The 27,831-nt window shown below is 32.1% G+C and overlaps 1 protein-coding gene across 2 annotated transcripts in view; it reads left to right on the top strand.

Moving 5' to 3' along the window:
- Positions 1-645: 645 nt before the first annotated feature.
- The window catches only part of Smp_163420.1 (protein kinase), a gene marked incomplete at its 5' end in the record, with an annotated part of 73,598 nt that continues 46,412 nt past the window's right edge, over positions 646-27,831 (top strand). The window contains 8 exons of one of the 2 annotated variants that reach the window (XM_018793273.1): positions 646-694; positions 6,111-6,410; positions 7,271-7,345; positions 10,947-10,995; positions 13,683-13,744; positions 18,178-18,268; positions 21,492-21,564; positions 26,440-26,816. In XM_018793273.1, the coding sequence (XP_018647802.1) occupies positions 6,195-6,410; positions 7,271-7,345; positions 10,947-10,995; positions 13,683-13,744; positions 18,178-18,268; positions 21,492-21,564; positions 26,440-26,816 (943 nt within the window). Of the gene's footprint in view, positions 695-6,110; positions 6,411-7,270; positions 7,346-10,946; positions 10,996-13,682; positions 13,745-18,177; positions 18,269-21,491; positions 21,565-26,439; positions 26,817-27,831 lie in introns of those variants that run through there. The other variant, XM_018793274.1, reaches the window with a different exon arrangement.

The following is a 27,831-nucleotide window of genomic DNA, read 5'->3' as shown; positions in this document are numbered from 1 at the left end:
TCTAAGTTACACATACCAAGAGGATACGACATTATCGTAATCATAATAATTGTCGATTTACCCAATGAAATCGCCACCAACATCTTTTTAAAATTATCAATGACAACTTCACCTACCCTTTCTTATCTCTCATCCCTACCTTTTATTTCTTTTGCTGATATATTATTCTTCCTAACTATCTACTTCTTTATGCATTTTAGCTATTTATATATCTTGAAATTGTACCTCCTTCAACGCTTTTCTATTCCAGGCTTAAAACCTTTCGTATTACGGCCAACTAACGACGTGGCGTCAACTGGTTATATCTGTTAGACTTATTTGGGACAAACGCGCTTATTTGTATTTAGGGAGTGCTAAACTTTGAATAACTGTCAGATCCAGTGGAACTAATTTAACCAAGTTGCTAAACTATCCCCACTGAACGATAACAGGGACTTAGAACTGCACTACAAGGTCGAGTAACAAGAATAAGGAATTCAGCTGATTTTAATTGTCTCTACACCAAGATAGTGGATACTGGGAGGAGATCTCAGTAATTGACGTTATTCGAGTACGATGTCGGGTTACCTTTCTACGCGCGATGTGTAAAAGTGTTCGCTTCTTTCCTTGTTTGGAGTATTAGTTGTTTGCTGTCTATGTTCAGGAGTAATTATAATGTTGAGTGTATGCAGTCCTTATGTCCCTACATACTTTTGTGAGTTACAGTGTTTCTGTCTCATCATTCCGTTCTCTTGTGGTACTTCTTATTAACCAATTTGCATAACTGCATAATGTACTTGTAATTTATGAGGTATAAGGAAGCTAGTTTCCGCATTTCCAGTTGGTGAGATTTACCCAGTGACACAATTAAAAGTTTTTGATGCTTAGAGACAGATAATTTCACAGAACTCCTTTCCATTCGGTTGACATCTGTAAAATATTCTCGGGTCATGGAAAATGGACGAAAACAGGAGATGCTTAGCGGATTCCCGATGTTTACTTGATGGATTATTTCTAGTTCCTATGGCTTTTAAATATCAAATAAATAGCTTTGTTCCTACGTCCTGATCATTCGTAAAGGCTTGGTTCGTGAACACAATATTACAGTGTTAAAGGTAATAGGCGTCCAAAGTCTTTTATGGACTACGAGACGGTTGATTAACATCTCTTAATTCGTTGGAAACTATGGAAACCTTTGATAACTTCAAAATGACTGAAATGTTGAATTTTTCCATCATAGACTGTAACGGAACCAAGCTTTTTTTCACGTCTTAGTCATCAATAATCTTAAGATGTCATTAACATCATAGACAATTAATTTTTATTTTCAGCGAGTTAGAAATTTGGGATTCGTTTTCGCCACCATTACTCATTAACCGCACAAACCTTCATAAATATAGCTATTCGCTCTTAAGCAATATATTCTATTACGTGATGTCAAAAATAGGACCCAGTACCATGTTTTGTAACAGTGATAAGATATTTTTGAAGTTAATTATAGTTTATCAGGTAGTTGCTGGTTATAATTAGGTTTTTTGTTATCTTTTTCAGTTATGCTAATATCTACACACATTCCTGTACCATAACTGTGAATGAATACCTAGTAAACCCTTACGTTCAAATGGATTTTCAAGGCATCTGGTAACAGATAGTTTAGATGGTTTCATTAGTTCATTCGATAAAGCCAAACTGTAGAGATGAAGTTGAGCGACAATAAGTAATTATTGACTATATTCAGTTTATCAAAGTACGTCAAATATGAAGGAATGATTCATAATCTCAGGATTAGGATGTAAAGTTAGTATTATGGTTCTGGAATCTATAATTTGGAGTTATAATCAGAGTCGAGATTAGGTGTGTTGCAGATTTAAGAATACTATTTACTGTTGGAGTAAGGATTAGTGTATGAAACCTAGGGTTAGATTTAGGATTAAGGCAGTAGAACTGTGCTTTCTTGACGGAGCGATGAGGTTAAAAATGATGAATTTCTTTCGTGAATTTCAGGACGCTATGATGGATAGCTCATACTTCATCAAAAGCTCAGTCAAAACTGCTCATGTTTAGTTCTTAAGATATTTGGTATCGGAAAATATATCTAATGTAGAACTGTACAGTGAATGTAACGTAGTGTGTCAGTTAACCTACAATAAACACGTGCTGCTCATCAGGATTGTGTCCAAAATGCTTATTATTGGTTGAAGGTACTCGGGGAATTATCTAGTGTGTTCATGAGCTCCCGTAGTGATCCGTGCATCACGACCTATCCGGTACAGAAAAATAATTATGCATTAGTTGAGTGTTAGTGATATTATCATCGGGTCACTGTTTGTATGCGTTATTTTGTCGATTCTATAACTGGTGTGAATATTAATAATCTTTAATCGGTTTAGCCACCATTAAAGAACTATATATAGCCTTACAAAGGTTCTAAAAGTAATATGGACGAAATTCCTTATCATACTGAAGTTGATTTTCATAACTAGGAGCCGACTACGAACTTTAAAAAACCCATTAATCGCGCATAAACCGTACATGAATTTTAATTTTCCCTGTTTTCTGTAATAAATTATTCATTTGTAACACGTATTATGGCTAGCCAAAAGGTCACTGGAGATCATCCATAAAGTTTAGTTCTACTGGTCGAGGCCATAGCTTTAAATACTAGTCTCAACTTTAAGGTTAGGTATCTAAAAAATGCTTTTGTCACTAAAAACTTTATCTACGTTTGATAGACATTTTGCTCTGATATTGACTTAGTCGCTCCTGATTGACTCTCCCTAACAGTTTAACTTTGGCCTTTGTCAACTTCATAAAAAAACGCTTGTATCCACATTTATAGGTTGGTACAGATTGAGAGTATTGTTTGGAGTTGAGGCCCCACATTTGTTTCATAAGTTTCACGGCTTTGAGGAACGTAGGCCACACCATGACCACCTAAGTCAATGTTGGTTAACAGCTTTATCAACTGACTAGAATTTCTAACCTGGCGCCCTACGTTTAACCTCACCGCTAAGTCCGTGGTGTTATTTGTTTTTAATTCGCCTCTTATGAGTCTCAATAGTCACATAGTATTACTTCTGAGACCTCCCTGTCGTATAAGTTCTGCTTTTGATGTTTACCACTACTCACGGTTATCGCACATGTATTTTTGTCAGTCTACATATGAGAATAGCTACAGAAGCCTGATTGTTGTTATATTTTTCGGTTCGGAAGCTGAATTTTGCCTTGTTGGTCGATGAGTTTTATGGCAGTGGATCATCAAAAGGCTTATTGAAGTTCTGAATGCTTTTCACTCATATATATAACTCCCAAGCCCTTCTTTATGACAGAATATCTTCGTAAGACGAATAATAACTGACGGATAATCAATAAACGATTATCTTGTTCTATTCAGTGTCCGGTGATTGTCCTATGTATGTATATATTTTTCCCTAAAGTAATTTTTCAAAAATATTTTATGCAAAAGTGGATTTTAAAAAAGTGAAGTTTTTCATCTCTTTGATAGCTTCAGTTAAAAGCTGCACAGAAAACGGAATTTTACATTTGTCTGGAATTGTTACTCTTGGAATAAAGTTTGCGTATTTGTTTGCAGTCAGTTCTCTTCATTTTACTTTCGTTTCTTTGCCACTGAAAATCGTCATTTTCCTAATTTTTAAAATCGAAATCCAATTGTTTCGTTTCCATGACGTCTTATTAAATGCGTCTCGATGTTACTATATTTATTTCATTACTTAAATACTACCACTTCTCTTTTTTTGTCTAGTGGTATTTAGAGTTTCCAAGAGTTCTCTACACCACAACACAATAAGTTAATTTCTATTTCTTGAAAGAAATGAGGAGAACATTCCGTTATTGTACGTCTATAGTCTATTGGTTTTAAGCAAATTCATCATTTTTTTCTCAAGAAAAGTCTTTCCAAAGATCTTTCAATGAAATAGGAAATTTGTTTAACATTTATGAGTTTCTTTAATTGATCTAAATACTTTTGGTATCCTTAAGAATACAGATATGATTAGTTGCAAAGTCATTCGGTTTCACCAAAGTACACCTTAGTTTTTGCGTGAATGACAACTAAAGTTGTAAGAGAACATACATTAATTCTTTGCAGTTGACTTCTGATCACGAATGGCCTTCATTTCAATCAAGCAGAGATTTATACTTAATCAGGTTTTAATTTTTTGTACTTAAAATAAGTTTCTCGGGGAAATTACTTTCAATTGAGTTCTAAGCATATAATTAGTTTGTAGTTTGGTGGTTCAGCCATTATTTTACCAGTTGAAACACACATCATTCGGTTCCGATTAAGGAACCAACTTGTATTGTTAGCTACTGTGCTGTTTACAATTTTTGGTGTGCTAATACCTATACATAGTCACTGAGTTATGTTAATTCTCCGAGCACCTTTATCATTGTTTTGAAGAGTAGTTTTGATCAATCAGTACTGCCGGTGTTGTGTGAAATGTTATAGGTAGAGAAATTAGGTCATTTGTAATGGTTAACAACTTAATGCATATATGATTGTTGGGATAAAGTGATGTATGTGACTGACTAGCTGGCCTCAATCTGTGCTGTTGGCCAAAATATAAGTAGTAGTAGATAAGTTTTTATGAAGTCAGTGGTTGTCACTGGGTGTCTTTTATTATAAATCCAGTGTATTGTTAGTGTAGAAGTTTAAATCAAATACGTTAGAATTCCTAAATTTTGTAAGCCTGTTTTCCAAAATATTAAAACTCTATTCATTGAATTTCACTTAATAGTCAACTGGTTTTAATGGAGTGTGATTTATTGTCGTTTTAGCGTTCGATTTACGATATAAATACCTAGTTACAATTTGTACAAAATATATGATAACTGTTTTCAACATTTTATTAACTTAATTGTTTCAATTATTAATATTATATTGACTGGTTACACTGTCAATCCTACATTATTGTTAAGATAAGTACCCATGGGTTGTTTTGTAAAAATGGCTAACATATTTTTCATCACATTAAAGAAAATCAATTAAATATTGCAATTTTTCTCTATAGAGATTTTAAATGAAACAAAGGATTTTAGATTGAGTTATTATGAGAAAAGTGAGCAGACATGTGATTACTTAGTCGTATCATCAAAGGACTAATCAACCCATGCTTAGTCATGTGTCTATAAGCCATCATAAAATAGTGGACAGTAGTGTATCACCAATCAATTAACTAGTTAACAGATAGACATAATAATCTAGAACCCTGAAGAAATTTACATAGTCAAGTTACCCATAATCTGTAGCATCTTGATGATTATCAAAATAAAAGATATCAAAACGTGAACCGAGATGGAATAAAAAGTAATGAAACATTTAAAATTAAGAGTGAGCATATCTCCTTCATTGTAACAGGTTCTAAGCAATCATCTAGTCTCTGATCGCTGACTTTCGTCTTCTTGGTAACCCTATATAGGATGTCTTAAATTTTCTATACAATTCGGGCTAACAAGACAATGACTACAGGTTCTATCGTATTTTTATTATATTAGTCGAAGGGCTATTAAGTAACCTTCCGTTCTTACCCGACATAGATACGGACGATATCTGGAACTTAAAACTCGGTGTCGCATCTCTTTTTTCATACTAATTGTGATCGTCTTAAACATCTCACATTCTATCTCTAAGATATTTTGATGTAAATCAAGTTATTTCTCACTATCTGGTGTTCGGTAACGCAAATCTAGTAGATAACAAAGGATCCTTCATCTTGTCACCGTATTCAGTTTATGTTCAGAAGAATGTCAGAAGTAACTGCAACGGGAGATGTTAATTCAATACATATTGACCTACATTAGTATGTTTGCTGTAAGTCTGAACAGTTGTAACAAAATGTATGTCTAGCACACCCACTTTGTTTCCACACCAAAAAACAGTTTATTATAAAATCTTGCATGACAGCTTGATTAAACTAAGGAGCAAGTTATCTTCTGAACCATCCTCTGTCATGCAATATCAATATTTAAAGGTGATCTGTCTAAATACAGTTTATACTACGAGATATCATTCGATTAGACCACAAAAATTCAACTTTCTAGTCACCAACTCGTTTTTCATATTCATGTTATGCATATTCTTATGAGGGCTTCATTTTCTGTATTTTGCCCAGTAGAACATTTTCCAAGTGATCTGGAGACTCCGGTCTAGCTGATTGCTGTTTTTACCCTGGGAATTAAAAATCATCGATAGCAATATGTCCAACAATAGTGGACTAGATATAACAAATTTGGATGATTTACGTGATCCATCGGGAATTTTTTCACTGATCGAAGTTGTGGGTAAAGGTACTTATGGAAATGTTTACAAGGGACGATACACGCGAACTGGTCAGCTAGCTGCCATCAAGGTTATGCCAATTACTGAAGAGGATGAAGAAGAAATTAAGTTGGAAATTGATACATTAAAAAAGGTTAGCTTTTCGTCTCATTTGTAGATAAAATAATTATGTTTTGAAGCCTAACAAAATTAGGTAAAATTGAGGTTATTTTGTAACTTATCATATGTATTGATCGTCAGACAACCGTTTCATCATACTACAACTTTATTACCATTTTTTGCTTGAAGTCATTCTTTTAAATTTAACACAGATCTATCCTAATAGATGTAGGTATCTTCTGTGCTTTCAGTGTGCTTGTTATCATTGTTTCTCGCTACATATTTCATGATATAACGAGAGTCAACTGGAATATTTTCTGAAGTCATGCAATGCTGATAAATATCTCCAATTTTTTGATTTCTGGCTTTGGGAATATGTAATGTACTTTGTTACTCTATCATAGAAAATGTAGTTATCGTTGATACTCATTAAATTTAAGGTGAAATCAGATCATTCTTAGCTTATATATTATCATACATTCAGTGAATAATATTAATTTTGACAGGAGGAAATGTTACCTCTCGCTACTTCGATAAATTTAACTCGATATGACTTTTCCAGTTTATTTTTTTATTTCACCCTGTACACCCACTTAATTTATCTGTCTGTCATTCACTCAATGAATCACGGATTACAATATTGTTTGTGTTTACCGAAATTCGATCAGTCAAGTACTACCACTAAATGTTATGTATGATAATGATTTCAACTGTTCCTATTCACTGTTCAAAATAATGAACAATGTTTTGTTTGTAGCATTATTTAAACTGTATTTAGTTAGTCTAAAATCAACATATTAATTTGTAAGATTTGTTTTCTTAAATTATTTACATTAATATTTGTCAAATCCTCTTTGTATTCACTGTTGTTGCTTATTTTCTTGTTTTGTTTAGTTATCGAATCATCGAAATATTGCTAGTTATTATGGTGCATTTATTAAAAAATCTTCACCTCGTGATCATCTTTGGGTAAGATATTTTTTTCTAATCATAACAATTTTAAATTGAAACAAAGTTATTATTATTTTGAATTTGTTCATTTTTTACAATGATCATGGATGCGCACTACTGAGGAGTCCCGTACTAGAACGAAACTGCCGTCCAGTGCTCCTAGGTTTACTGTGGTGTTCTAGCTTCAATTGAATCATAAATTCAACTATAAAATTACTATAATCTCCACAAAAACCCTTCTGATAATAATAATTTTTTCGTTTTATTTTAATCACTTACAATAATTATATATGTTTGTGAAGTAATGTATCTCGAGTATTTGTTTTATTCAAAATATTATTCTGTTGATGGTTTTAGTGTAATTAGTTAATCAAACGAATCTTTCGAATTAGAAATTATTATAAACAGAGCAATAGTAATAAAATGTATAAAACAAGATGATTTCAATCTTTGTCAAATGTTATTATCCAACCTCAGTTACAACAAATATGGTTGGGTTCGAAATACTTGATTTAGTGGAGTTGAGATGCAATCTGTAGACGAATTAGTCAGTCAAATTGTAAAGAAGAAGCATTACAAAATGAAGTGACATAGTCGGCATTGATAGATCTTAATATCTTCGTAACCTATTTACATAAATTCAGGGATGTAAGATCATAAATAATCATAGTAGGAATAAGTGATTAGATGATTGAGCAATATAATTAGGATAAAAGTTAACTTAATGTGTTATTCACCAGTAACTGAATTAAGATGAAATTGTGTTTACCACGCTTTCATTCTTTTTACTGAAGTCAGGTCGAAAATCTTTGATAACAATAGTCTATGAAAGGCTAAGTAAATGCGACATTTGTTGTTACTTAATTATTTTGAAGTTCTTGGACAAATCTGTCTCGTGTCCGCTATCCTTTAAGTGACTGGGGATCGCACTTGCTAAGAATTTTCTTTTTTCAGCGCATAGGTTTTGAGCATGGTGGTCAGCAACTGTTGTAGGCATTTTCTCCTTAGTCCTTCCTATGTGCTTATTCTCACAAGTACTTGTAAACTCGTAAAAGCACTTGGAGATGAGTTCATACAGAAATAAATCTAATTTTGATTGGCTTAATGAAGATTCGATGTTATGTATCAAAAATAATTGACCTGGAAAAAAGTACCATTTGAGTCAGTTCTCTTTCAGATCTTTAAGATGGATAAAGACCGGTTTTCCACTGGTTATTGTATATTAATGATTACCAGGATAGATCTTTTTTATTTTGTTAGAAATTCCATAGGGTTATGGTTTCCAAAATGCTTTCATTTTACCACTAAATACAAATTTTTTTTAACATCTTGACTGTTTCATCTACAACTTAATCTCGACTACTTGTTTTCGTATGGATATTTATGCTGTCAATTTATGATGTTCTCACTTATACTCAGAATTTAACATAAATTACCTTGAACTAAAGAAAACTAAGCATCAAACAGCTAAGGTATATGTAAACACAGTAGGCAATACAATTGATCTCATCATTACAAATCTTTGGAATGTGCAAGAAGTGTACAGTGTTTAACAGTTTTCCTTGTTGTACTAATTTATACACATTCACTTCAGTAGCTTGATTTTCCATTGACTTCTAACACATGCTTGAATATCACTCGTACAACCATAGGATTCCTGCCAAATTATACCGTATCTTGTTCCTGATGAGTAACACCCAGATCATCAATTTTTGTGTTTATAGTTTGTCGAAAGCGAACTAGACTATTAGTGTTTTCAAGATATTCGTTGTTTTATGTGTAGTCTCAACAATCTATTAGTCACAAGGTCGTACTTCTTTTCCCATCCAATTTTTACGTTGTGTACATAGCAATTATGTCTGCCATGTTTTATTCACCTGTCTTGTAATAGAACGAAAAAAAATCAAATCAATCAATAGCTTGACCCATTAGTTTAGTACTTGTATATATACTTTGGACAAAGTAGTGCTTTCCTTTTAATTTCTTTATCTTTAGCGTTAGACACATATTTCTGATTATTGTCGTGCGTATAGTTTTATTTATACAACAATGCGTAGATTCATCCCACTCACCATGATGGTAAGTGGTGGACACATAACCATACAGACATATTCTGTGTTTATAAAGCAAATATGAAAAATATGCTTGCGACAAATCTCAGTTTTTTTCTCTACTCCTCCCATAATGTTTATATAAATGTTGAAAAATTCTGTGTTCATCAATTTATCAACCACTACATTCTCTTCACTGTTGTCATTATTATCTTGATGGTTGTCTGCTAATGTCCGTTAGGTATAAAGGGAAGAGTATAAACAGACAATGGAGTATTATGGTCAAACTGTTTCACAATATCTTTCCAGTTCTTTGTGTTTTTACAAATCTAAAACTTATTCTTCATCTATTCTTTGCAGAAAATCAATCAGGCATCGTTAAGCGAATGATACCAAACACTATATCTCATGATGAAATTCAATTTATGAAGTACAGGTTTATATATATTCGTCTTTGTGTAACACTTTTTTGTAAGGGCTAGTGCTAATACTGGACTACTTCTACTAAAATTAATGTAGATGTGTTCAAGTACACAAGCAATAGGACCAATACCATCATCCATTTAGCAAAATAAGAACTTTATTAGCGAACAGTTACTTACTATTTTTTAAGTGAAGTCTTTGATTCTACTGTATAGCTCATACAGTTTCTTACAGAAAAAGGCTTTCACATAAAATGCACATGTACCAACAAACACTGATCAAAATTCAGCCAAGAAAATCAATAACAGAATAATATAAACCCCTTCTAGTCATGATATAAAGATTACACCCGTTCCACTCTTGACTGACTATCTGAACTAAGTAGCTCAATGGATAACTCATTGAGCGTTTGAAGCAAAAGGTTACTGGGTTCGAGTTCTAGTGTAAACACTCACTGTGGAATGCAGGTCTGACCAGCTGACTCGGCCCAAATAAAACGAGACGCTCGTCACAGTTTCCTTTGTTAGACGCAATCTAACTATTCTATAGAGCTTGTAGGATGGGCTGACATGGTTGTCTTTTCTTTAGCCCTAGCGATAAATTTTGAAGCCATAACCATAAATATTGACACAAATAATGGTCGACTTAATTACTATCAAAATATGTACTCAATATGTCTGGATGCACTTTTTTTCCCAAGTATATAGAAATTATGGCATTCTGAGAGAAAAGTTATCTCTGACTGTAACCATGTACGAACTCAGATCTAAACTAGTGATAATGTGATTACTAGAGGTCATTATCACTTAAACGGTAATCATTACACCAATTATCAGCTTTTATTTCCATCTTAAAACAACAATAATAACTGATTATATCATTCTTAATATTATGAATATTATTAGGTGATAGGTCTGAGGAGTACGCAGGGGGAAGCAATAAAAAGTTGTTCATCATGCAGTGGTGTGTGAATAATAAATTCAAACCACAGTTGTTTTAATGTTGTTCGATCCATTTTTCTTTTAACTAACTGTACAACAACAGGAAAATATGCTTTTGTTTTTCTTTGTTTGAGTTTGTTTTTCCTTTTAGTAAAACAAGTGTTTGTTTTCTAATCTTGTTTTTAAACAAAAATTAATTTCTAGCTTGCTATGGAATATTGTGGTGCTGGATCAGTTGCTGATTTAATAAAAAGTGAGTAGATTTTTTTAATTTGGTTAAGACAAGAGTAGGAATAATAACTTGTATCTTGTCCATTGTTACTTTGTTATTTCAGTTCTCACCACAATTTCCTTTTATGATTAAACCAAAAGGAAAATAACGCAACGAAGACAAAGTTATCAGTATTAACAAAGAACTAGAAAAAAAAGGTAGACACAGACAAGAAACACATTTTAAGAAAAGTGAGCTTATTGGTTGAGATAGTCTTTAAAATGCTAAGAAAGATATAGTACGATGAATTCATTTGGACCATGAGAACAAATTCTCCCAATCACTTCCGTAGCTTACGGTCTCTTATCTAACGTGGGTCAGCGGTTAACATTATGAACTGAACTAAAATCCTATTCTGTTATCTTCACTTTTTCCTAACCTTTTGATATTACAATCTGTCTATAAAGAGTTTGCTAGTTGACAGGTGTGCATGATACTAGTCAAAATCTTTTATTCTCTTGATGAGTTAATGGCTAACTTGAGTAGTGCTTCGAAGATACACATTATCAATCATTTGTAACGTGATTGTATTTACTTTCAGGAAATATGTTCCACACTTATAGAGTATAACGGTATTATGACAATGAAATATTGTTTTTAGCCGTACAATCAACTGATTACCTCAACAGTTATTGAAATTATCAGGTGACGATTCCCCATGAATCGTAAATTATTAATGCGTTACCGCGAAAACGAACTAACATCAGTACAACTAGTGTGAACAAGATAGATTTCTTTTTCCTCTGAAACGACACTTATGTACGAGATAATAGACAAAGAATAAACATATGAATAACAGTTACATAAGAGTGAATATAGTGAAAAAGAGTTTAATGCAAAAATGATTGTATGTTACAAATTTTCCTAGTTATTCATCAGCCATTACAATTAACACTTGGCTTTCAAGTTTACCTTTCATCCGCTGTATCCGATAGCATGGACTGTTTGTCAGAGTAGTTTGCCTTTACTTGATATAAGCACATTTCAACTAAATGATTCATCAGTAATTTAAACTACCAAAACGTAAATTAATTCTGGAAGATTCAGCTTTGGCTATCATTCTGTCAGAGCTGTTATGATCATCTGGCTAATTTTTTCAAATCAAATGTACCAATGTATCGTATTTAACATTCTGCAAAACATTCATTGAGCCAATGAGAATTAATATAATGTAGCCGTAAGCTATTTTTGGGGATGAACTACCTGTGGCAACTGTTTTTATCTCTGCTTCACAAGATTTTGTTTTTTATTGAAATGAAGGAATGTTAAAAAATAAAGATTGACATGATAATTCACTATATAAATCACCTAAGTTTCGTTACTGCTAAGTAGAATGGATGAATTATATTCGCGATGGATGTTTGAAGTAGACTATTTTCTTCTGTTTACATGTTAAAACAATCAATAGTTCTTCACACGACTGCTTCCTTCTTAATAATTAACTTTGACTCAGAAGACTTCTTTAAGAATAAACCAAAACCCGTCTAGACTACTGTTTCAGACCGTTGATTTTGAAATGACGATCTATTTTTATTTACTATTAATAAATTTTTTGCGAACGTTTGTGGTTGGAGGCAGTCAACAGTAAACCATCGACCTTTCCTGTTAGTTTGGACTCATTTGGAGTGGGTAACTGCAATTTGGAAGAACGTGATATACTCAGTGAGATTCGAACTCGCATCACGAAGCTACTAGTTTTATTAGTGAAGTTTACATTAGGCTGCTGCTCACTGTTGTAAATATTTGATTTTCATCCACTAATCAACCCATGTTGATATCACTTTACTCATCAAAATTTAAGCAGCTAACTACCAGTCTGTAAAGGGACAAGTGTAGCTTGGACCTTAGGGAAGAAAGCTGTAAATGGTTACCGATTTGAATTTATTTTATTAGTTATATCTGTATATACCACTTACTCATCTTGGGCCGACAACCAAGGATCTCTCTCTAAATCTGTCCCGAGCCACTACTTTTCAGTTGTTGCTATATCGTGTTCATGATCTTGATGTCTACTTCCAATTTCCAACACCATGCGTTCTTTGACCTGGTTATGTTCCTCTTATCTTGAGGATTCCAAGTTAGGACTTGCTTTGCGATACAGCTTGATAGTTGTATATCCTATCCATCTCAAGCGTCTTTTCTTAATTTCCTCCTCGATTGGTAGCTGGTTTATTCTCTTCTAGAATAGTTTATTACAAATGATCTCTGGCCAATGGATTTAGAGTATTTTGTGTGAATAACTGTTTACAAATACCTGCATATTTTTGGTGCTGTTAGTGGTGGTAGCCCTCAAATTTTCAGAAATGTTTTGACAATAATTTTGAAAATCCTGACTTCAGTCTTGTGTGACAGTTTTTTGAGTTCTAAATATTCTTCAATTGCATGAATCTTGGCCTTGCTTTGCCAATTCATGTCTTTGCATCTGAATCAAATCCCCCTTTTTTATCAGTGATACTACTCAGGTACATAAAGTCTTCCACCTCTTCCACAACTTTGTCTTATATGTTCTCTTGTATAAATTTTCTTTTTTGTCAATATCGCCTTGCTGCAATAGTAGTGTTTATTTGTTTAAGAGTATTACTTAAGAAGGTTTTTGGTTTTAGTTCACATTATTCGTTTTTCAGACGAATCGTCGCCTTGTTATGACATTCTTTCCTCTACTGTTTTAGGTACTCGCACGAAATCACTCAAAGAAGATTGGATTGCTTATATTAGTCGAGAAATTCTCCGAGTAAGTAGATTATTCCTGTGGACTGATTGAATATGAATAGAACTTAACTACTGTCTTAGAGTATATATATAGTTCCTTATCAGTGTATTTATATAATATAACACAGCATTGTCTATCAGATAAACAATTGTTATTTTACAAATTAGAGGACAGAAAAAACATAGCTAAATAATAAATATCTTACTACATTATATGCTCAGGTTGCATCTTCTTTTCCACTTATGTTAATTAGTGCATATATCAATAGTTATTATTTTCCAGATTATTTATTTATTTTGGCCTACTGAAACATTATTGTAAGTTAAATTAACCCTCTAAATACCTTACTTGAAAGCATCCCAAAACTGATCATCCCACAAATCGATTTCTATTTTTCAAAACATTAAACTGTTTATTCATTCATAATCTATGGATCATCATACTCATTAATTCTATGGAATTGTTTCATACTCCTTGTCGACAGAACCATATATATATATATATATATATATATATATATATATATATATCAGGAAGTTATCAGTAGGTACCTTGGATACTTTTAAACAACCGAAACGGATGTTGAGTAGAGGTGATTGTTCATCAAAAATCTTCCGGAGAATAATAACTGTGTCATCAATAATAATGTCTCTAGACCTTTTCGGCAGAATAAAATTCGTATATTTGATGTGTTCACGTGTTCCCAACTTCCTTAGCAGAGCACGAACTGCTGTACCACTGTACAGATCAACCAATTCGGTTTTAAACCAATCTTCATATCTGTTGTGCCAGGCGTCGAATGTAATTTTTTTTGGATCAGAAATAAAACCAGTAACTGACTTCAGTACTACGTCAATTTTATTTGACGAATCACACAGAGAAGACAGAAAATCTGGAATTTCTTTTTTTCATTAGCTGGAAATATGTCTATATTGTGCAAAAAAATTTCTTAGGTTCATTAACTGACATAGACATTTCTTTAATTATTTTTCCTCTGTCCATTTGTTATATCCGCGTCGTTTGTTACTTAAATTTAAAAATAAGAAACCTCTACAATTCTCGCGATGCTAAGTAAGAACACAAAAGATTGGTACAAGTAAAAATTGATTCCCTCCAAAACATGATGAATAACCCTAGTCAAAAACACATTGATTTATGTATTGATTTGCACAATCATTTGATTATTAAATACAAAACAGTCGCATATATGAAAAATGCTCTGAATTATAAGAAATCACATGTTGCCTATGTTGCTAAACAAAGTTTGCGTTAATTCAATATAAAGAATATGGTATCTTGAATAAACATCATACTGAAATATATCGATGTTATGTTGCATGACAATAAAAAAAATATAACACTGAGTAATCATCATGTTAAATTAAGAACGGAAGTAATGTTGGACAAAAAGTAATAACGGGTCAAAAATGTAATTTTATCTTCCTATTACGTCATATCTATATTAAACTTTCTATATATATAAGAATATTATATTCAATTTGTATATGCTGAATAGTGAATGTGACTTACACTTTAACAAGTCAGTTAGTTACAACATAGAACCTGGTACGTACACACATCAATTCAAGTTGTCGACACCGCATTAGTATAGTGAGATGAAATTGTCAGGCCTAATTCCAGAATAGAAGAGATAGTAACAGTAGGAGTGGTAGTAGGAGAAATTAGGCATTGAAGATACGACTCGAAAAGAAAATATAAATTAGTGAAATATAAACAAGAAGTTGTGGGGAATTTGGCAGATGCACCTGCACCATTGCAAACAATTTTGAATCATCTCATTCAAAGTCTCTAACCATTATTAACGATAAACACATATGCCCTAACTACGTAGTCTACACCTATTAACATGATTCAATTCAATTGTCAGAGTCTTCATAGACTTGTGCTTTGTTTTGTTTTGGTCGCCTCCCTCACCTTCTTCCAGCTTACTCCTACACCAGACAACATTGATCTTCGAGGTATGTGGTGGTTGAGCATACGTGGTACATGTTCCAATCACCTCAGTTGATTAAGATTCACGATACCTTAACAAGCTCAAAACCACTATTAGAAGATTAATATATATTCAGACTCAAGATACATCTTAAGTTGTTCTGTTTTATTGTTGAAATTTCAATATTTTTATTATAGGTATAATTAAGTTGGAAGTAGCAACATTAAGAAAAAATCAGCAAATGATGAATTCATTTTTGTATTGAAAGATTGTTGTCTCTTTCTTTAAGACAAATTTTAAATACTTTCCTTAACAAGAAAACAATCCACCTTGTCAAACTAAGTTTACAAGACAGTTTTTAATTACTAATGAGAAAAGACGTTTCATTAAAATTCATTGAAAATGAAATTATTTGACAGAGATTTATTCATATAGTAATCTTTGTTTATGAAATGATTGAAGAACAATTAGTCTAAATATGAACATAAGTTGAGAATTAGTTGGAAATAAATATCGTTTGTAGAAATGCGAAATTCACGTCCATGATTGCATAAAATTGATCAATACAATTTGGTTTCCAGTGTCCTCTTAACTAATAAACTTTATTATTTGTTTTTTCAAGACAAAACTAATTGTATTCTGTGATAGTATTGATTTAAACTATACAATCATAAGGTGTACAATCACACAGTGATAAATTGTATATTTAGAGAAATATTTTGGTCTATATAGAAAAGCATGGGAACCTTATAAATGCAAAATTTATCTCTTAATTTTTCTAGACGTCATACCTAGATTCTAGGTGTGATTAGTATGTTATATATATTCACCTTTATAATGTTCAAGTAATGTTGAATTTAGTTTGCTTATGAAAACTGTCACTTAAACTATAAGTTTATTTATTTATTTGTGTGGTTAAAACAATTAAAAGTTTATTTGGAACACTTTTATTGTCTGCCTAAAGATGTGTAAACTACATTAATAGTTTGTTGTTCATAATATTTATCGCAACATTCAATTTAATCGGTACTATTTTCCACTTTCATGAATTGATTACTAACTGTAAATAGTCAACTTGCATCTGGACGTCTGACGATAATAGTATTAGATTGAGATGAGGTTCTCTCCCTCCTAATGTAAAATGTGATTTCAGGATTGGCTTGAGTCATTACCTGAATTAATGATCGGGAGTGAAGTCGTTGAGCTCATCGACTGCTCCACTTATCTTAGGAGTCTAACCAGTTCTGATGGTCTGACATCAGCCGAAATCTTGGCACGGATTCAGAAGGTTCGATTGGCTTTTACCGACTTGCGTCATTTGTAGCGTAGGTGAAATACCCATCTTCCAAACAAAAAACGAGTTTACTGTGCTCCGCTATACTTTATGGATATAAAACATGGCGATTAAAAATGGAAGATATTTTTAGGTTGTTGATATTCGATCATAGGTATCTTCGAAGTATTGGTGGTGTATTTTGCGACCATTGCGTGAGCAATGCCTGGGTTAGGAATAGAATGTTAGGTAAATATAGCAAATCGATTGATGAGGTAGTAAATCTTCATCAACTGAGGTGATTGGAACATGTACCACGTATGCTCAACCACCACATACCTCGAAGATCAATGTTGTCTGGTGTAGGAGTAAGCTGGAAGAAGGTGAGGGAGGCGACCAAAACAAAACAAAGCACAAGTCTATGAAGACTCTGACAATTGAATTGAATCATGTTAATAGGTGTAGACTACGTAGTTAGGGCATATGTGTTTATCGTTAATAATGGTTAGAGACTTTGAATGAGATGATTCAAAATTGTTTGCAATGGTGCAGGTGCATCTGCCAAATTCCCCACAACTTCTTGTTTATATTTCACTAATTTATATTTTCTTTTCGAGTCGTATCTTCAATGCCTAATTTCTCCTACTACCACTCCTACTGTTACTATCTCTTCTATTCTGGAATTAGGCCTGACAATTTCATCTCACTATACTAATGCGGTGTCGACAACTTGAATTGATGTGTGTACGTACCAGGTTCTATGTTGTAACTAACTGACTGATAATGACAATATTGTATTCAAAATCGCAATAGCTTTCCTGAGAAAGGATATCAATAGGATACGATTCATTGAGCTATCTGTTTTTACATTATTGGTTACTATTTCATTTCACTGGAGAAACACTTACATGTGATAGTTAGTAATTAGATGTTGTCTATTCAGTTAATGGTGAGTTTGGAAATAAATGAGACTTGTATTCAAAAATCTTATTTTTTTAAACTTTGAATTTGTTATGATTCAATAATTTTCATTTTTAAATTTTTGGAATTAAAAATTCTTTAGCTGACACGATAATTTATTGAAATATTATGACCTATATCTGAAAGGTCATTGTTTTTTATTTTTGATAACCTTGTTTGGTTCATAAGTTTGTTTCTTCCTCCACGTACATTCCGTTCATTTCTTGAAATATATTTGTTTTAAATATAATTTACTTTCCTTCCTAGGGTCTTATGCATTTACATGCAAATCGTGTGATTCATCGAGACATTAAAGGTCAAAATGTATTGCTCACTGATAATGCTGAGGTGAAACTTGGTAAGTTCACTATTATAATCAATGTTTTATCGTCATCACCATCACTGTTGGCGTTTTGGTTTTTGGTTGTGTTTATACATTTTATATTCTTTAAGGGATATATAATATAATATGTACATAATATTTCAACATACCAAATAAACTTACATAAAAGAAAACGTTCACCTACCCTAACCTATTCGAATTTTTTTTTGAATTATACTATAACTGATATGTAGTGGTTTTCCTATCCACTAACATTGTTCCTGGATTTTAAGGTAGTAAGTATTTCATAAAACTTCAGTCACTAAAAATAATATTGTTATTAGCTTCTTCTATCTTGATGTGATGGTCGTGCCTCGATATTGTGATGGTGACCCAGTCAAACTACTTTAGCTGGAACATTTGTTCCTTAATGTCCTACCACACTAGACAGGTTGGTCAGAGTGAGAAGACTGAAAACAACAAACTGCTAGCCGACTGTAAGTGGCTGTGAATGCAATGAAGTAGCACGCTCAAATATCTATGTTTCAGTTATGCTACCTTTACAAAAAGTAAGAGGGGAGGTTGGTGAAGATTGATTCTGAAAATAGCTTATCTCACTTTGCCTCAGATTTACATAGTCGGTAGTAAAACATCGAAAATAAAGAGCTAACTCATCCATAACTACTCACGGAGAGGTTGTATGTAGCCGGTCTGAAGCAGTTACCCCTTGGACACTAAGATCACGTTCCAGGGTATTCAAGACCACATCTAACTCATTTTGCTTTTCAGATACTTCAATAAGAAGTATCCTTTCATGGCGTAAAGGGAAGTGAGAGGAACTCTCTGAACTGAAAGATGTTTTCCTGGTTGTGTTTTTAACTGAACTTTCTCTCTTTTACGCTATTCTCATTCACCTGTTTTCTTACTCATTCGTTGAGATTGTATTCTCCGCCTTTCTTTACTTTGTCGCAGTTTCATTCTTTTTATGAGATGCATATTTATTTTGGTACTCAGTTGTATCAATATTAATGTCTTTTCAATGAATAAGTCCATGTTACAAAGGTAGCTGTACAACCATATTAGAATTAAAACATATGGATTCTAGTTTAAGCCAATGATTAGGGAACATATGGGATTTCTAAAGCTAAAAGTCACCTCTTTAAACCTTTCTAGTTGATTTTGTTGACCACTTCATATCACTGAGTGTTATGCAACAGGTTTGCTTCATAACTTAGTGTCTGACTCCATACTTTCTATTGTTATTGTAAATATTGTCTTTTATACAATATGTTATTGATATAACGTGTATTATAATTAGAGTTATCGTTTTTGTTACATTGTATTATGATTTGTGCTCTATGAAACTAAATTACATGAGACATTTGTGTTAAATTTATTTGTTTAGTCTTAGTTATTAGTAGTTATCGAACAACAAATAAAAGCAAGACATTATTGAAAATTTTGTGACTTACACATTTATCAATAAGAGCATGACGTATCCGAATCTAAATAAGTTTCATAATGTATTGATTTTTAGTTAGAACTGACTAGCAAACAACAATGATTTATCAGTTTTACTTCGCATCACATGAAGTTATATAATACTAAGCGAAAGACAACATGCCTAAAGCTGGGATTGTCGTTTTGAATTATTTTTAAGCAAATATCTAAAGGTAACTACATTGTTTTATCTTATTGTTAGGAAACAACTTATTCTTATTTCCTTCTGACATTTACCAGTTTAGGAACTTTAAACTACGAATATACATAACTCTATGAATCCTATATTGACTGACTTACCAGACTATTAGTGTATTATGATTTAATATCATAAAGGGGTTTTCAGTGATGCCCAGGAGATGTAAATTTAAAAATTTATCCTTGACTATTAAACTATTTATTGTCAGAGGTATCAACTCATTGCTTATAAGGCATTTTTAACCAAACAGATTCGGTTTACGATTGACCTTTTTGAACCACTTTTCTACTCTTATCCAATAGAAGTCACTAGGTTACGACTATGTTTTTGGTAGTTGAATTATAATTTATCAACGGTACTGGGAATGGTTAAACCATATTTTTTAAAATTCTTAGTTCCTAATCATTTTCATTACGAAATATTTGTTAAATTATGGCTTCGTATTATGTTGATGATATTCTCTCTTATTTTTCGTGTTCATCCTTTTGGTTGTCACTTACAGTTCTCATTTTGAAACTTGTTACGATCGGTAGATTTTGTATTTAACCATCTACGGCGTTTTTCTAAAAATAGCATATACTGGTAATTACCAATTGCTGTATTTATGATATCTTTTACCGTATCTCTATTACTGGTTTGTTGAGTTGATGTGTAATGCCATCGTATACAGGGGAAACTCAAAAAAATCTTCACATTGTTCATATTTGATAATAAACTAGGTGATTTACTTATCTGCATATGTATATGTAACGACTTTCGTTGTATTTTAGTTCCAGACTCCCATTGATTGACACTGTGTTACCTTTAACTGAACCATGTAAATATGTGCAGATTACCTGACTGGGGTCTACGTGATTTTCATAGCCAATCATTAGATATCATTAATACTGTTACTACCTCTGCCACTCCGGAATTTACCCCCATTCTTAGACATTTTAAAATAGCAAAAGTTAAATTCTAGGTTGGTTTCGTGTGTTTGCACCGTATGTGTAACTCAGTGATTCAAATAAAAATAAGTCTCAGTAATCAGTCATAAGAGCGATTATTTAGCGTGACATTCAATCTAATGGTACTGTCTAATTCTTCGAGTTTATTTTACTATTGGTGATACACAGCTTATGTCTTTGATTTCTTAGTATTTAAAAGACAATTGGCCGAGTTAATTAATTCATATTATTATCTTATTACTGTAGAGATTTCTTCAGGTTAAGTAATTTAATTGTTATACATATTAACCAATAATTAACGACTTATCATAATCAAAATAAACGGGATCGAGTTCAAATATGTTATTAGGTAATCAGGCGACATGTGGTTATGTCATTGAACAATAGCTTTCATGTCATTACTTGTTTGGGTACATCAAAAGTATTTTTTTATTCAATATCTATCAACTATGCTACTGATAAATTTCTGTTCAGTGTCATACTTAAAGTTTCTGTTGTTGTTAACAGTTCTAATTGTGATACTAATTATATTTTTATGAAAATAGATTACATCAGTTTGTGAATCTTCCGTGTTTTTTCTCTTCATTTCTATTCCTGTTGCCATTATATTTAGTCGATTTTGGAGTGAGTGCACAATTGGACAAAACATTTGGTAAACGGAATACATTTATTGGAACCCCGTACTGGTAAGCTGGTTTTTTTCTAAGTAGAAAAAAAGAATCATGATACTTGAGAATTTAATTGTTAGTATTTCATAATCATAGTCCTTTAGACATAGGATATGTCAATCCCTCAGTGTTATTAACACACAATCATTGTATTACATGTAACCCTGTCTTCGTTACCTAGATCTCATAACTTCAAAATAGTGTTTCAAGATATACCATTGAGAACTGTATTACTACCAGTCCGTGACTTGTTAATTATCCAGTAAATGTTTATAATAAATTGGAAATAATGCAATCCATTATTTATCTAGGATAAAATTGAATGTTATGGTCAGTTTATGATGATAGACAGGATTATGTAGTTTTTCTCAAGTATATCATGTGTTACGAATTTTAAACCAAGCTGTAATAAATATTTACACCATCCAAGTGTTGTTATTCTTTCAATTATATACACTTAATACTACAGTTATCTGGGATAAAGCACTTTAAAACGGTTCGTGTTACAAAACGACTATAGTTATTTAATTGATATTACTGTAGTAGATTGCTCATGTAAAATACATTAGTTACTAAGTAGGCAATGTTCAGTTTAAGCTTTAGATTGAATAGTGAAAGCACTCAGCATTTAAACATTGGATAGATCTGATTTGAAATTCTCAATACTTTTTTCGGTCTAGGAGGTCGAGTGTGTTGACCTGTACTTGATAATCTTCATTAAATTTCTTATTCACGCCTTAAGTTTATGATAAATAAGAATAAATTACTCGTATATATTTTCGAGCCTGAATCCACTGAGACGTTTGCATCATATGTTTGTCATCTTTCTCACCTAAACTAAGCTATTAGCTTGAAAGGAATACAATAAAGATGAAAAAAATATCTCAAGTTCATGATATTACGTAATAAACTATTTCATCCAGTAAGTCGTTTTTGATTTAAGTTGTACATGTTAAGTGGTTCGAGACAATCAGCAGTTAGTGTCAGTTATTTGTCAATGATCACCAAGATTTACCTGGAACTATAAAGTAGCTACTGCATTACGACTATTCAAATCGGTGTTATTCGACCTGAATAACAAAGATTTTGGTGCTACTCAACTTTCTTAATCGTGATTAATCTCTGCCAAATCTTTTGTATTAGTTAACTTTCCATTTTCCCATGTCTCTTCATGTACTTTATTAAAATGTTTCCATTTTGCCGACTGTTGTTTTGAATGATTTTTCGATATCTTAATCTTTGTTCTATTAGACTGTGATCAGTTATTCCCACTAGCGTGTGTAGAAAATCACAGTGTTTATCATCATAATTTTATTTAGTTATCTCATGTTTACAACGTTTTTCGTAAAATAATACCTTGTTCCTTGTAGTATAAATAACATGCGTTACTACTTAATAACTTTCCACTAGTTCTACTATTATGCTGTTAAAAGCATCAATTATTTCATAGTCTCATGCTTTTTATTTCATTTATTTTCTGCTTAGTAGAATATTTTCTTTCTAATTTATGTAACTGTGCACAGAATTTTCATCATATTATGTTGATTCTATCAAGTATAAGTGTTCATTCTACAAAAGAGATCATGCGTTATTTAAGTTTTGTCAGTAGACGCAATAATCCTGTGTACAATTTTTCTGATTTACATTTTCTCATAACCCTTTTTTTTCTGATTGGCTGTTACTACCTTTTGTTCGCTGACTTTCTGTGCTTGAAGATAATGTTTTTGTCACTACATATACAGAGTTGTACTATTCCACTTTCTCCCTGGATTCCCCCAGTTTGAGATTATTGTGGAAGGTTTTCCTTCCAGAGTAAACAACGAAGAATATTAAATAATCATTTACTTATTTCTTTGTTTTTACTTAACATTTACACATGTATGCATACATAAAGATATTTCTCCAGTTAATACATCTATTCCATGAAGAGAAACATTCAGTTGGATTGGTTTCTTGTTTTTTTTTGCCCATCATATTTCGCAATATAAAACTATTTTCGGTTTATAGTTTATTCGATAAACATAATTTTTCCCCTTGTTTATGTGAGAATGAGAGTTGTTTTGTGCAAACTTTTGAAAACCTTATATTACAAATATTTATTTATGCTGAATAGCATCTTATAGTTCTCCTGGTTCTCATAAATATCGAGTGGAAGTTGAACATTTGCATGTGTTTTGGTCTATGTAATCTGGACAGAAAATCAGTCCCTGTACATCTGTTAATAGGTGCTGCTACCTTGGAAATAACATTGATAACTTTGTTACATTGAATATTTCTGACTTCCACTTATGTACTTCTACAAAAATACAGAGAACATAGAAACATTATCTCAGTCAAAATATTCCCAGAATGGAAATAAGTTTTCATATGGTTTGTTAATATTGTCTGAACATACGAAACACCATTCATTTTGAAGTTTTAAATGTCTTATTTATATACTTCAGCCTCTTCATCCGTAAAGGTTTAGAATTTTTATGACTGACAATGTTCTATTTCAGTAATTATCATTATGACCGCTTTAATATGATTTGTTTTGTACTATGTTTTTCTCGATTCATTTTTTTATTGGTTGTTCGAGTCCCAGAGTAAACATCAATTCTGAGATGCAGATATATCCAGCTAACGAGTCCCAAATAGAACGAAACACTCGTTCTAGATACCACTGCTAGCCGCCATCCATCTCTGCTTATTCTGTCTTCTAGGTTTTGATTTTATCTGTCTCGTAGCATAACCTGCCATGTTGTGACGCCACCTAGAAAATTGTTTTTTTTTTTCAATACAGTTGTCGAAATCATCTCTCATGGTGATGGTCAGTTGTAAACTGTGTTATTATACATGTCTAACCAATTCGACTGAAATTCGGCTCACAGCCATGTCAATTAATATATCTATTTTGTACCTGGAACTTTACGTATTACTGGAAAATCTATGGTTTCGCTAAGTGTTGTCTATACTTCTAATGTGTAATAATGATGTAATATCTGTGTATCCGGTTACATCCCCAATCGATATATACCTGCATTAAACATTACTTTGACCTAATAGATTACTTTAAATGTCATTTCATATATTCATATTATTCAAAGCCTATATGACATTTAATTTGAGATTATTCAACATTTTAATAATATGCTTTGTCTTCTTAAGAATTTGAAAACTGATAGTTTTTGTGAATCTCGTTATTTTTTTCATCAATAAATCTAATATATCACAGACTGGCTATATATATATATATATATATATATATATATATATATATATATACTGTTTCTATGCTTTTAATCCTGTTTTTTTCTTTATGTGTCAATTATTAACAACCAAGAAAAGTGTCTTTTTCACTCTCAGTCCCCATTTTGTTTATACATTTTCATTTCAGCAATTCGAAATCCTATTGGTCAAATTTTGTCATGACCTAACTTTAATTACATCTGTTGACCAGATTCTTTACAAGTATCTTATCTGTAATTCATTATAATATAATAAATTGGAAGACCGCACTAAGTTTATCTATTTACAATGAATAAATTGGCTATTGACTTGAGGTGCTTTGTCTCGAAAAAAAAATCGGAAAGAAGTGTTGATGTGAAATATGGATGTAAACTAGACAGTCTAAGTAACAAGTATAGGGAAGCAGTTGAAAAATTGGATAATCAGAGTTTTTTTAACAAAACTATAAATATATTTACTTTCTAAATAGATTTACTACCATTACGGGTTAATGCACTGATATGATACAATATGGAATCAGCGTCTTTCTCTAAAACGTTTTTAGTGAGATTGTAATATGTAAAAGCGTTTAAGTGATTTGAATATTTGATTTCCAACGACTTTCTTATGGGTCGGAGAATTACGTCATCGACTTCAATTTAAAAAAATCAGGTAACATTACTATTCACTTGATAAGCTTAGTACAAGAATCTATACTTAGTTAATGTTAGTACTAACTGAGATGATAAACTTAATTATATAATCAAAGTATAGTGTGTCACAGTGGTATTGTTACAACACTGTTGCGACAGTAGCATAGTTTCAGCAAGAAATATAATGGTTACGGTAGTGTATTTGGATAATGTTTCTCTATCCTTATACATGATTTTATGATTATCCTTCACCACCTACTTACTTACATCTGTTACCCTTCATGGAGGAACATAGACCATCCACCAACATTCTTCATCTAATTCTGTCCTGGGCAATCCTTCCTAGTTGCTATTAATCCTTTTCATGTCTGCTCCCAATTGTCGACGCAGTGTATTCTCTGGTCTTCCTCTTTTCCGTTTCTCTTCAGGATCCCAAGTTAGCACTTGCTTCGTGATGTAGTTTGGTGATTTCCTTAATGTATGTCCGATCCACTTCCAACGTCTTTTCCTAATTTCCTCTTCAGCTGGAAGCTGATTTGTCCTCTCCTATAAAACGCTGTTGCTGATGGTATCCGGCCAACGGACATTGAGTATCTTGCGTAAAATATTGTTCATAAATACTTGTACTTTTCTGGTGATGGTTGTAGTAGTTCTCCAAGTTTCAGCTCCGTACAGTAGAACTGTCTTGACGTTCGTATTGAAGATTCTGACTCCTTTTATTAAATTACCAAATGTTGAAGTGATACACCGTTATATTAAAGTGTTTATTAGTTAGGTCACGGAAAGACATTAGTAGTTAAGGACTATCGTGTGATTGCGCTAGAAATAGTTAACTCGTGAAATAGAGCTGTTACTAATTACTAATCAATATCATCAACTTAATTTTCACTCCTGTTTTGCCTAATTAATCAAAATATTCTATTTTGAAGGCTTGCTCAAATGAATGATTTTTCCTAATGATATGGTGCATTTACAATTGCTATTACATTATTATTACACTCCATTGCAAGTTTTCTTTTTTTGGAATTTATAGGATGGCTCCTGAAGTGATTCATTGCGAACAAGACTCAAGTTGTACATATGATGCTCGTTCAGATATCTGGTCATTGGGTATAACAGCTTTAGAAATGGCTGAAGGTCGACCACCATTATGTGAAATGCATCCAATGCGTGCACTTTTCTTAATTATGCGTAACTCACCACCTCGATTAAAACAATCACCGAACGGATCTAGACATTGGACACCAAGATTTCATGATTTTGTCAATAAATGTTTAACTAAGGATTTCCATAAACGTCCAAATACATCAGAATTATTTCGACATGAATTCATTACAAATTTACCAAATGAACGACAAATTAGAATTCAACTTAAAGATCATATAGATAGACATAGACGAAATAGGCAAAGTAAATTAATTAATTTTTCGTTACTTATTATGAATTTTTCAAAATGACACTATTCTATATCTTATTACAATGTTTTTACTTCACATCAGTCACTACAGGATTAATGACATTTTTATAGCTTTAAAAGACTGAATGCATTGTGACAACAACATAATACATGATACAATAGAACAAGTCCTACATAAAATTATATGTAGGTCAGCTATTAAATTTTTAGCGTTATGATTAAGTGCATTATTTTGATACCTTCACTATTCATTTATAGATCTGAATGTTATAAGTGATATCTTTAAGAAAGACCAATTTGTTGAGAAAATATTTTTTGAAACCTTATTTGAGAAAGTTATATTTAATTATCAGAAGGGGTTTTGTGGAGATTTAGTATTTTTCATAGTTGAAATTATTAAATTTAGATCTGATTAGTAGTTGATCAATCACATTTGGAATGTAACAGTTTGGAAATGTATACAAATGCAAACTTTTATTCAGCATTGTATTTTTTCTTGTCTGTATAAATCTAAAACTAATAAAGAGAATTGATTAACAAACTGAAGGACGAATAAAAAAGAATACAAATTTACATCATCAAAATAATAAAAACTTTTGAATAAAAGTGTGGTGATAATTGCGTAGAACAAACCAACAATTCAAAAACACATTCAGTGATCAAAGGGTTCATGCGGGCTAGAACTAAACAGCAAGACATATTCGCAGCATTTAGGGCTACGATGTTCGTCGTCGAATGGGAAATCATGTTATAAGAATATGTTACCGGTGAGCTCTGTCCAGATCATAATATAAAAACATAATATAAGAAAGAAAATTCAATTGTTTCCTACTTTTTAATCGTTGTGCATCATTAACGTGAGACCTCTTCCTCAATAAACTACTAGGTAATTATTATATTTAATCTGGTTGGCTTTTAAACATAATAATTATCTTGTAGTTTACTGAAGACGAGGTCAGAATCAATTAGAAGATTTAGATCTCGAAGATGATCTGGCCCTCCTATCCC

The sequence above is a fragment of the Schistosoma mansoni genome, chromosome 1, assembly GCF_000237925.1.
Source record: "Schistosoma mansoni strain Puerto Rico chromosome 1, complete genome".
NCBI lineage: Eukaryota > Metazoa > Platyhelminthes > Trematoda > Strigeidida > Schistosomatidae > Schistosoma > Schistosoma mansoni.
This window is presented reverse-complemented; position numbering and strand designations above follow the sequence as displayed.